The sequence below is a fragment of the Aptenodytes forsteri genome, unplaced genomic scaffold (assembly GCF_000699145.1).
Source record: "Aptenodytes forsteri isolate BGI_AS27 unplaced genomic scaffold, ASM69914v1 Scaffold79, whole genome shotgun sequence".
Lineage (NCBI taxonomy): Eukaryota > Metazoa > Chordata > Aves > Sphenisciformes > Spheniscidae > Aptenodytes > Aptenodytes forsteri.
In genome coordinates this window covers 1787441-1798907 of record NW_008794776.1, presented here as the reverse complement: position 1 = coordinate 1798907, position 11467 = coordinate 1787441, and the positions used below count along the sequence as shown (strand labels likewise).

At 34.8% G+C, this 11467-nt stretch overlaps 1 protein-coding gene across 1 annotated transcript in view; it reads left to right on the top strand.

Moving 5' to 3' along the window:
* The first annotated feature begins 3691 nt into the window (after nucleotides 1-3691).
* The window catches only part of STX2 (syntaxin 2), a 10510-nt gene continuing 2734 nt past the window's right edge, over nucleotides 3692-11467 (top strand). Inside the window, 10 exon segments of the mRNA XM_019470774.1 lie at nucleotides 3692-3725; nucleotides 4205-4230; nucleotides 4232-4312; nucleotides 4777-4908; nucleotides 6272-6314; nucleotides 6689-6762; nucleotides 6967-7075; nucleotides 8832-8905; nucleotides 9017-9154; nucleotides 10563-10673. Coding sequence (XP_019326319.1) covers nucleotides 3692-3725; nucleotides 4205-4230; nucleotides 4232-4312; nucleotides 4777-4908; nucleotides 6272-6314; nucleotides 6689-6762; nucleotides 6967-7075; nucleotides 8832-8905; nucleotides 9017-9154; nucleotides 10563-10673 — 822 coding nt within the window.

Genomic DNA, 11467 nt, shown 5'->3' with positions numbered 1-11467 from the left:
TTCCATCTTACATCTTTATCTGAAATATCAAAAAAGATCATGTTTTTGTGAAGTGATTTTTCCCTTACTAGTATAAATGCTTTGAGCAGTGATCCTTGACCACACATAGATAAGATTGCTTTGAAAAGGAATAAATAATCTGAAGAAATAATGTATTAACACTTATTTGCCTGTTTTCCAAACTTTCAGTTTGGTTAGTGTAGTTCCATTGTATTTTATGTGGCTAAATCATTAAGTGAAGGGTAGAGCATAGACGTTGTGGTTTTTAAACAGGCCTGGGCCTGTGGAATCTTCAGGAATAACTATGGAGAAATTGTTGAAGACATGCAGATTATATAGCCTTCAAATAATGTTGCTTCCTCTTATTTTCTAGCTAGAAAAAGTCCTGTAAAGTACATGCATTTTCAGAAGATAGCAACCATAATTGTATTTGTCCACTTCTGGGGGATTATTTTAATGTTGTTTCTAAATTATTCTAAGCAGGCCAAAATGAACTTATTTCATCTGTTTGAATAGTCCTTTAATACAATTAATACAATTTTAATACAATTAACTGGACAATTGATCAAATCCCAGCCGGGTTTTAGTTATTTTGAGCGCAAAAGAAGAATAAAAGGTTCTCTCTGATCCAACGCTGTTTTCAGCAGTGATTGATAGTAGATGTTTAGGGAAGAAAAAAAAAAACAGGGCAAGTACATAGCAATGATTGTGTAAAATATTCTCCCAGCCTTCAATGGTTTGCTGTTCACGGATACAAGTCCATCCTAAAATGACTTAAAAAGAGCTGTAGGATCTGTGTTCAGACACTCAGTTCAGCACACTCAGGCAGCGTCAGATATTAAAAACAGATGTCCTTTTAAAAGTCTGTTAATAAACCTCATTCAAACTTTTTTGTTACTGTCGTTACATCATTTAAGAAAGAGGTAGGATGTAAACCTTCTCTGCTTAAGTGTGATGTTTCAGATCTGAAGTTTGGGGTGGGTTGTTCATATGGCTCAGAAATTACCATCTTGTTATATGCCGAGATTGGATGCAGAGCTCTCTATTGAAATCCCATTTTTCTTGCTTGATCGGGGAATCATTTTAAATACATGCTTTTTATATTTCTTTACTCTTGAGTGTTACTGAGGATATCTTAGACATAACCTTTGAAAAATATGTTTATATTTGATCGTAGCTTTTTTGTTTTTTAAACAAAGACCTGTAACTTGAACAGAACTGCATTGATTTTTTTTGTAAACTATTTCTTGGGCATTCACTTAGTGCCCCCAAAACTGTTTAGGAATGAGAGAAGAACCACAAAGTCACAAAAGTTAAAATTGGTAGAATTGGGTGGTACGGAAAAAAATGCAAAAGGATCCTTTTCAGAAGGAGGAAAACATTACTGAGTTCTTTTTTTTCCCCTGAGTTAACCTCTTATGTTAGTCTTTGTTCAAACATGGAATTTTTCTGAAGATGACCTGTATGTTTTCCATGTCATAACAGTGTAAAGTAATTTCTTGTAGACAGTTACCATATGATGTTTTTCTGGTTGCACAATAATGCTACTAAATGCATGTTAATGCCAAAGCTGCCTGACAGATCTTGGCCCTCTGTAAGCCCTCCTTGGCTACTCTGATATAAAAGAATTTCTTGAAACACTGATGCTATAAGGAGTAATGCTATAACCCGCTCTTTGGGTCTGATTCATTGGGATGATGGTGGTTGGTTATTATCCTTGCAGCCTGCCAGAGGAATACAGGTGATCTGGACTGAGGAAAAAAAACCTAACGTTGATTGGAATTTCAGGGGCAAGCGATAGTCATGGTTTTAGGTCAAAAGCTGTTTTGAGTTTCAAAGTTCAGTAACTAATTTGGTAAGACATCTCAAGCTAGCCTTATTTCTGCAATTGTATGACGTATGGGAAATGTCAGAAGTTTCATAAACCATCAGGATAGCGCCTGCTTGGAGCTGAGAAATGATATTGTCTGAATATCTGGATTCTGTCATATAAACCAACTTTTGAGGGAACTTGATATATAAGTCTGTGAATGTTTATGGAGTTGTATGGCCCAGACTTTCAGTGCCAAGGTCAAGGTACGAGCTGCAAACAGACTTCATTACATTGCTCTTGGCATTGACATGACACTTTTTATCAGTTTTTTGTGATACTGAAGAGGTGAGGTCTAGGAGAAACAATATGTTTCTGCTAAACTTGATGACAAAAGTGAGTTCTTAGTTGAATTGTGTGCTTGTCAAAAGAAGGTGCATCACTTAAATACAGCTTATTTGCTAACTCTCTTCAACTTTAGGTAAGGTGGTGATTTAAGAACTTAGAGAATAGAGGTTGACAAGTCATCAGGTGTCTTTCAAGTGCTAATGTTCAGGGTAGGCTGTCCATAAATCCTTCAGCAAGTTGTAGACAGCAAACTGATCTGTCGTTGGTGTCAGTGCAACCAAGTGTGAAAGTGAAATGAAGGAGGAACTGACTGCAGGGTGGGTAATCATGATTACTTCTTTCCAGCCTAGCACCCACAAACAAGACTTCTGAGCAAGGTTTTTGTATCTTTCATTTGTTTAAGATTCACTCAGGTGTTTAATGTTTTACTAAGATCTTCTGACCAAACTAAAAGCTGACATGCTGAATCTCTTAGCTGATACTATTTTCATTATTTTTAGTCCAATTGACTAAATAGAGGATGTGGTTATAAATAATTAGAAAGATTATTCTTTACTCAGTAGATGTAAGCAGAAAGTGTTCTTTTACACAGGTAATGAAATTAAATGTCTTTAAAGCGTAGCTCATTCTTAAATATTAACTTATAACTGGCAGCTCTGTAGCACTGCAGTCTCTGGTATGGGTAAAAGTTGGGTAACTTTATTTGGGCACAGACTTCCTTGCTTATTTGTATTAAGCAAGACTGTTAATTGATTACAGTCCCTAAGGACAGATTCTTTAATAATGAGTTCTAGTTTATGCACTCCCTGAATTTGCAGGAAAGGAACTGTCGCAAAGTATAAGTAATAACTTTCCTTGAAGATTTGGGGCAGTCTTAGTAGATTTTGATGCGTAGATCATCATTGAGTATAACCTTCTTTATCAGATAATAGCAGTGTTTGACATTGGATTAAACTGCACAATTGTCAGGCAAATAATACACATTTCACCTAATTTAATAAAACCAGAAACAAAGGGCTTATTGCGTAATAGGGTCAGGGTTTAGGAGCAGAAAGTGGGTGTTAGAAGGTCAAAGGTAGAGGGGCTTGTAAGAAAGCAGGAGCTTTGAACACGAAAATCCCTTGATGTTACCTGTCTTGCAGGGTTTTTTTCCTAACAGATAACCCGTTGACTTTATGGCAGAATAATATTTTGTTCTAATTTTGATTCGATGCAGTTCAAACAGTGTCCTCTACAGAGGGAACTAGAGAACATGGAAGCTGGAAGTCTTTGCCTTTATACGATGCATGTTAATTCTCTCTTCCTTTGAGCAAATTTGAATCTCGGTTACTGTCAAGATCCATATATTCTGCTGGGTTGGCTCAAGGGCTAGGGAAGTGTGACTCAGGGAACGTATTGGGCTGTGTGCCCTGGAGATCTGTGAGAGCCTGTCAACTTGAGCTTCTGCCTCCTTGGCTGCTATTCTAAGGGTTTATCAGTTATGTAATGCATGTATAGTTCAGTGTAGCATAATTATGTCTAAACTGTTGTGGAATGGCAGCCTTGAAAACGCCCAAGGGCAAAGCTAGTAAGCAGATGTTGATAGCTTTTTGTTCTAGCCTTCATTGGACGTTCAGCTTGTGACGTAATAAGTCAGTCATCAGCACCCCTCTTAGTATTTCTTCGAGAGGGTTTGATTTACTGTCTCAATAAACCGAGTATTATTTTCAGTTCCTGTGGGACTCACTGGGGAAGTATCTTTATGCTGTGAGAGAACACTTACATGCCAAATTGTATTTTCATAATTTTTATGACAGGTGATGAAAACTGTGGCATCACTTACAGACTGGTTCTGTCCTGAAGTTGTTTACGGAGAAGTACATGCCTTAGCATTCACAACTTCATGGTAGTCAGGTGACTTTCTTTGACCTCTCTGCTTATTTGTTTTTAGATTAGAGTCCTCAGAAGAGGAAAACTTACTTCTTTGACTTTGCAGACTATTGACAAAACCGTGTCTGCCGTAGCAATGTGGAAGAAGTCATCGTCGTTTCAGAACAGTATCCTGAGTTTTATTTCATAGATTTGTTTTGTTGTCTTTTACAGTGTAAAGGAAATGAAGATGGGGAGACAGTTATTGTTGAAAAAGACCATTTTATGGATGATTTTTTCCAACAGGTAAAGTTACAGTTTTCACCATGTATTAAAGCCTTACAGTTTTCTTTCCGTGCCTTTTAATTTCTGCAATTAGGTTCACAATTCATCTACACACACCCCCCCCAATAAGCTTTGTAATGGTATGCCAAATCAAATGTTGGTAATGCTTTTGCTTGTTTATTTCAGGGTATTTTCTGTCTTTACTGCATAGAAGTGGTTTTGACTCCCTATCGACAAGGAATTTGCTTATAGAATTTTAAGATCTTTTTTATTAAGAATAGTATCACTTAAGTTTTTGGCCATATAGAACATATTTGCTATTAAGAATACCATTTTTTCTTAAAAAAAAGTGCAAGCTGTTTAAATGTCAACATTTTTGCTGGGATTTCTGTCAGATAGTTACAAATGTTGCAATGAAATACTTTACGATTTTTTTTGCCCTGAATTCCTATAATGTTTTCATTGCCATATTTCTCTTCCTCTAGGTTGAGGAACTTAGAAATAATATAGCAAAAATAGCACAAAATGTGGAAGAAGTGAAGAAGCAGCATAGCATTATCCTCTCAGCACCAAATCCTGAAGGAAGTGAGTATCACTTTTTTTTAGATTTCAGATATGTGTGGCTAGATATTCTGAAATAAATATTTTTGTTTTAGCTATCTATAGGAATAGAACTTCAGGTGTTCAGAATGCAAAATGTAACACCGTTTATTTATTTAAATATTCCCATTTAATATTGAATTTATATTTTCATTTGCTTATTTTTACCTTTTCTAAGTCTCATTTGAATAAGTACATTTTCAGAATATTTGTTGCATCATCCAAACCTTTGCTAGACCAAAACTCGTTTAATACAGTATCTTGAAATTGATTGTGTCTTCAGAAACTTAGAGGCTACTTGCATTTCTTTTGATTTGTGAAAATGTTGAAGTTGTCAGCTGAAGCTCACACAGTAAACCCATCATCTTCTCTTTATTCTTCAGTAAGGGCAAGGTCCCATCTAACGCTACAGCCAGCTGCTTCAGTGGTAGTAAGAGTTCCATGCTGGAGCCCTATTTTTAGACGCTGTAACCCCAAAGCTGAAAGTGAAGATGTGCTTTCTGAACAGAGAACTCGAAAGTTTAGGGAACTTACCCAGAAACATGGAACCTTCTCTGTTCTCAACACTTCTTAACTCAAGGCATGCCTGGGTTTGTGGGCACCGTTCAAAGAAAAGGGAAGAAAAGATGCTGAGATATTTTTGTGCAATGTTGCGACACTAGCTTTACACTTATCTTTTTGTTGATGAAAACCGAACTTCGGATATTAGGTTTTTTCCCCCTATTTTCTTTGTTTATGGATGGGCATATGTTTGTATTCTTAAACATGATTTTGTGGACTGCTTTTTGTCTTAACCATATACAGTCAGTGAATCTCAGGTTTAATAAGGGTTCATCTGAATGTTTAAAATCTGTAGTCTCAGATCATTTATCAGCTTGTGTTTGTGCTAAAAATTGTGCTTATTAATGCATCTGAACTGTGTAGGAACATGACATTGCTTGTAACTAATGTGTGCTCTTGTGAATCTAGTGTCTTCAGTAAACCCAATAACAGAGATCTAGCAAAGTTCTTCATGAATACTCTGTATAGTATTCTTCAAAAAATATAGGTAGTGCATGGTACAGTTATGTTTATAAGGGCAAAAGCAGTGAGTCCGTAATAAACAACAGAACTAAAAAAATGTGAGATAAATCTGTATTTTCACTTGATAGACTTCAGTGAACTTTCATTTTAACCAGCAAAGGAATATTACCCTGGAAGTGTTATGTTAACAAAAAACGTGGAATATTTTATCACCTGGTTTAGTTGGTGATTTGGTAATAACATTTGCCAAGTGTAAGGGCCTGTCATAAGAAGCAGGACTCTGATAGTATGCTGTTACAAAAATCATATTTAAAGTACTTAGGAGCATAATAAGTGCATGGTTGTACTGAATACAAGCAAGGTAGAGTTGTAGATGGTAAAATCCGAGCCAGGTTAAAGGGTAAGTTGTGAGGAGAAATAAAACTACTGTCTCTTGTAATGATTCAGGATGGTAGCAGTGTTACGAACTTAATGCACTGCAGCTGAATTTTTAAACTTTAAAAGCTGTATTATGTATGCATAAATTGTATGCAATTCCTACTGAAGTAGTTACTGTGTTTTAAGATCTGTACCAATTATTGAAATTATTTTAATTATTTTTTAATATATATCTCTCTCTCTGCCAGTCCTCCTCCCCCAGAAATGTTAAGCATATCTGTGGGGAGCTTGTACGTGAAAAAAAGTAATAATTACTAGTATTTACAAAGTAACTGAGCTACACTATTAAATAATTACACTGAACATTGACTCATAATGTTCTTGTATTTTTCTTAGCTATTGAACAAAGTTTTGATCAGGGTGAAAATGCTAATCGGACATCAGCGGACCTCAGGATAAGAAAAACACAGGTATGATTACTTAATAAGTTTAAAGAAAATAAAAGGATTCTAGTAAATTGAAGAATGAGTTTCACTTTTCTGAAATAGTTTCAGAACTTCATGTTCTGTTTTGTTGGAATGTAAATAACACTTTCAGTTGTTGTGCAGTAGTATTTGCTGTGTCAAAAAAAAATAAACGTTTTTGTTCCACATTTTTAAATCCTCAAAAAACAGCACTCTGTATTAGCTCACAAGTTTGTGGAGGTCATGACGGAATACAACGAGACCCAAACTCTTTTTCGAGAACGCAGCAAAGGTCGGATACAGAGACAATTAGAGATAAGTAAGTGGCCTGAATACACTTTTTTAAAAAAAGATTAATTGTGTTGTTAGTACCTCCCTTGTTCCTTACTGCTTAAAGATGGTACAAAGCATCATATGTCTTGGACATCTTCTTGAAGCATGTGAGGGAAAAGAAACAATTTTAACATATGGCATAAATTCTTTGATGCTACTTTTCAGAACAGCTGTAAAGAAAATAGAGAAAACTCACTAAATCATTTCTTTTTTGTTGAAAATTATTAAAGAAAATACCTTTTTCCTTTGTTTCATTTATTTCCAATGTTGCAACTTTAAACGAAACATTAAGAAAAGCTGTGTTCTGAAGACAGTAAGTGTTATTAAAAACCATTCTAAAATTAACATGCTAAACAGGACAACATCCCTTTTTATGCTCTTCTATTTTTGTCAATAAGAACATTTGCTAAATTCAGCTGACATAAAATCAGTGCTGCCGTTACATGTACTGTAATCATTTCTTGACTGACTCACATTTGACTTACTTTATCATTGATTATTACGAGGAGTATTCAGAAAGGTATCTGACTCTACTCTGAACTACGGCATCTACCTCAGAAGGTGTTGAAAAAAATCCGTAACATCTTGTACCTAAAATTAGCCTTTTTGAATATCTCCTGTAAAAGTAAATACATACATTGCTGAAATAGGAAATGCAAACAGAAAAGTTGGCAAATTATAAGAAGACTTCGCTTTTCATGTGCTTCTCAAATTTGTCATTAGCCTCTCATGCTAATGGCTCAATTCAGCATTTCGGTAAAGTTTATTGGGCAAGTTAAATTCTTCTTTACCTATACATTTGAGGGGAGGGACCCTAATACCTCAGGACACAGTTCTTTTAAGTTAATGTTGTTATGACCCAATTAGAGCCTTCAGCTTTTCCTCAGCACTAAAAATTTTAAAGGATAAAGCAGGTTTTGCGGCTTTCTTGGGTATTAACATCAGAAAGTAATATTCAAACTGTAACTTTCATCTGATAGGACAGAATTATATAAGTTATTACAGATACTGAACTTATTTTACATGGGAAGAACAGGGATTTGATACGTAATTTTTAAAACTGTACAATACAAATCACTTGAATGTGATGTGTAACTCGTAACACTTGCATTTGTCATGCCAGCGTCATCAATAGGATTCAGTTTGCTTAAACATGCAATAATAAACTACAATTGTTAGAAATTTTATGAAAAGTAGAAGTGAAGGTACGCTATGGGCAATCATCTCTGTGTGGAATATGAATGTAATCCTGTGTTGGTAAAATTAAATTTACGTAAAGATTTTACTGCCCACACAGTGGTGGGGAGCAAGTAAATTAGGTGCCAATGTGACATGATCGAATAGGTAAATATTGAAAGTTATGTAAATACTCTGTATCTCAAGTTCTTCCTTCTGAAGAACACTCCACTTAACGAGGTTCATATGTACATTGTAAATGTTTCTGATCAAACTCTTCAATTTGACAAAAAAACCCCAAAACAAACAACAAAAAACCCCCCACCAACCAGGAATTCTTCATCGTAGCTTTGAATCTACATTTGTTTTCTGACTATGACTTGATATTTTCTGTTTGTTTCATATGCAAAATGGCATTTGGTAATGGCTAAACACTACATTGTTTTATCCTGAAAAATGCTCAATACAAGAATTTTCTTTGAATTGTCATCCTTCTGGTATGGTAAAATTTTGTGTTCAATAATGAGTAAGTGATGTTATGTGAAGTACTGTTGTTTTTATTCTAGCTGGAAAGACCACCACTGATGAGGAACTGGAAGAAATGTTAGAGAGTGGTAATCCTTCAATTTTCACTTCTGATGTATGTATTTCTGGTCCGGTTATGTCTCTCTTCTATTCTGCTGCTTCTGCTATTTAGAAGTGTGTCAGCACATACTTATTTATGTCTGTATCTTCTTTTGTCCTCCCAAAGATTATATCAGACTCTCAAATAACTAGGCAAGCTCTGAATGAAATTGAGTCACGTCACAAGGATATTATGAAACTGGAATCTAGCATACGGGAACTACATGAAATGTTTATGGACATGGCAATGTTTGTTGAGACTCAGGTAAATGAATCCATTCAAACACATTTACGTAAGTGGGATTTTTTTCCCCAGTCTTCCTCTTTGAAATATGCAGAAACAATTGCTTATATTCAGATAATACAGACTTACAGTGTTTTTTGACTGATTAAATATATAAAAGTTAATCACTAAAGGTTTTCTGGTTTTAGACAAATGTATAATCTAGATGTATTCGTAGTATATGCTATGAATAACTAAGCATAGACTTTCTTTTCAGTTGGTATACTTACTATTTTCTTCAGCATGCTTATACTGCGATATGCTTGAACATTTTGTGCATGTTTAAGTAAGAACAACACTCCTGGAATGTTGGCTAATATCTTGGTAATTTAGGATTCTCACAGACATGGTAAAGGACTACTGTGATAAGATAAAATGTGCGTTAGCAAGGATGTATGCAACTTGCACTTAATACAAAGGTATGATTACTGTTATAACTAACATGAATGTAAAGGGATTGATAAGTCATTCAAGTCATCTCTTATATTCATAAGCTTTGTCTTGACACGTACATAAATTCGTTCTATTTGTAGTCTTTACATACCAATTATCTAACAAAAATATTTTTAACTTCTGTTCTTAAAATTCTTTGACTTATGCAGGGAGTGAAAAGAATAATGTTCAGGAGAGAAACTTTCCTGAAAAGGACTATTATTTTTTTTTAATTGGGTTTTGTTCTAGAAGTCTTGTGTTGCTTTGATATAAAATATATAGCCAAGGCAAATTGGTAGCAGTTTTCTTTTGAATTAGAAATGAACAAAAGTTACTTGTGCATCATTCTTTAATGCTTTGCTGTTTACTGCTGCTGATTATTTCTTCTGATGGACAGAAACACAGGTAATAGACTGTAATTTTTCACCAATCCTCCATTCCATTACCAAATTTCATTCATCATAATTAATTTGAATTTGTTATGTACTGACATTCTAAACCCTCAGTTCTGAGGAACTTTTGAAGTTGCTATTATATGTGTGCGTTTTCTTAGATAACTGTTGAACCTTGTGTCAAAATAGTCAATGTCCTTTCCCACTTCCAGGCACGTCAGGGATTTCTGATCTCTTTAGTATGTCAGTTTTAGTTTTGGCTGTTAAAACATACCTCACGTTGACAGGTATGTTTTCAGGTGTTCAGTATTTTTTCCTGCAAAAGGGAGAAATATGTCTGCCTTGCCCATGAACGTGCCTTGTTTGGTTAGAACTTTGAGCCCTTGCTTCTCATTCCCTTTTTCCTTTACACATCAAAGCAGAAAAAATGTCAGCCACTAATATGTACATTATTCACTTGTTTAAAGTAATTGCTGATGTTCTATAGCCTTTCTTCTCTTAGGTTCATTAAACAAGGATCCATGGATTCCAATAATAAAATTTTTTCTTAAAAATTTCATTTTAAGGGTGAAATGATCAACAACATAGAAAAGAACGTGATGAATGCATCAGATTACGTGGAACATGCAAAAGAAGAGACAAAAAAGGCAGTTAAATATAAAAGTAAAGCACGAAGGGTATGCTGTCTTTCTGTAATTGTGCTAGTCAGTGTATTAACTTAGCACAGTATGAAGCGACCTTCAATTTTAGTTGATTTTTTTTGTTGTTGTTGTTGTATTCAGTCCTTCAAGGTAGAATTAATATATGCATTTTACTTTTTTGTAGTTGTGATACTTAAAATTAGATTAGAAAACGTTGTTATAAATTAGTATATGACAGAGGAAGATTCACCAAAGGGTTCTACAAACAAACAAAAAAACCCCTGTAATCCAGAAGAAACCACAACATTTCCCATGTGAATTAATTTGTTACAGTTAATATTAAAAATTGATATTACCAGTAGAGGACAGAAACTTCTTGTACTACAAAAACGGATAAGCAATTCGTGCACAGCTAAGCCTATAATCACAATTTTCCACTTAAAAAAGCTGTTGTTACAGAGTATAAAAAGCCCAAAAGAAGAATTAATATATTATGAGAGATATATATATATATATCATGTTAACAGAAAAAATAAAATTACTGGTTTTGCTTAAGTAGGCTTACACTTTTTAGAATTCCATCTGTAATTATTCTTTTCACAGATAACAACTTTTGTACTCTCGTAAAAGGAATAAATTAGGCAGATCTGCCCGCTGGCAAGGGTGTGGCGTTAAACCATGACACTCAATTTGTGGAGGAATTGAGTTCAAAGTAAAGTTCAGGCATTCTCCATTGGCATGGAAACTTGTGTTTTGTGTTTCAACACCTTTCTTCCCATCAGAAAGCCTGTCGTGGTTTAACCCCAGCTGGCAGCTAAGCTTCCCGCCCC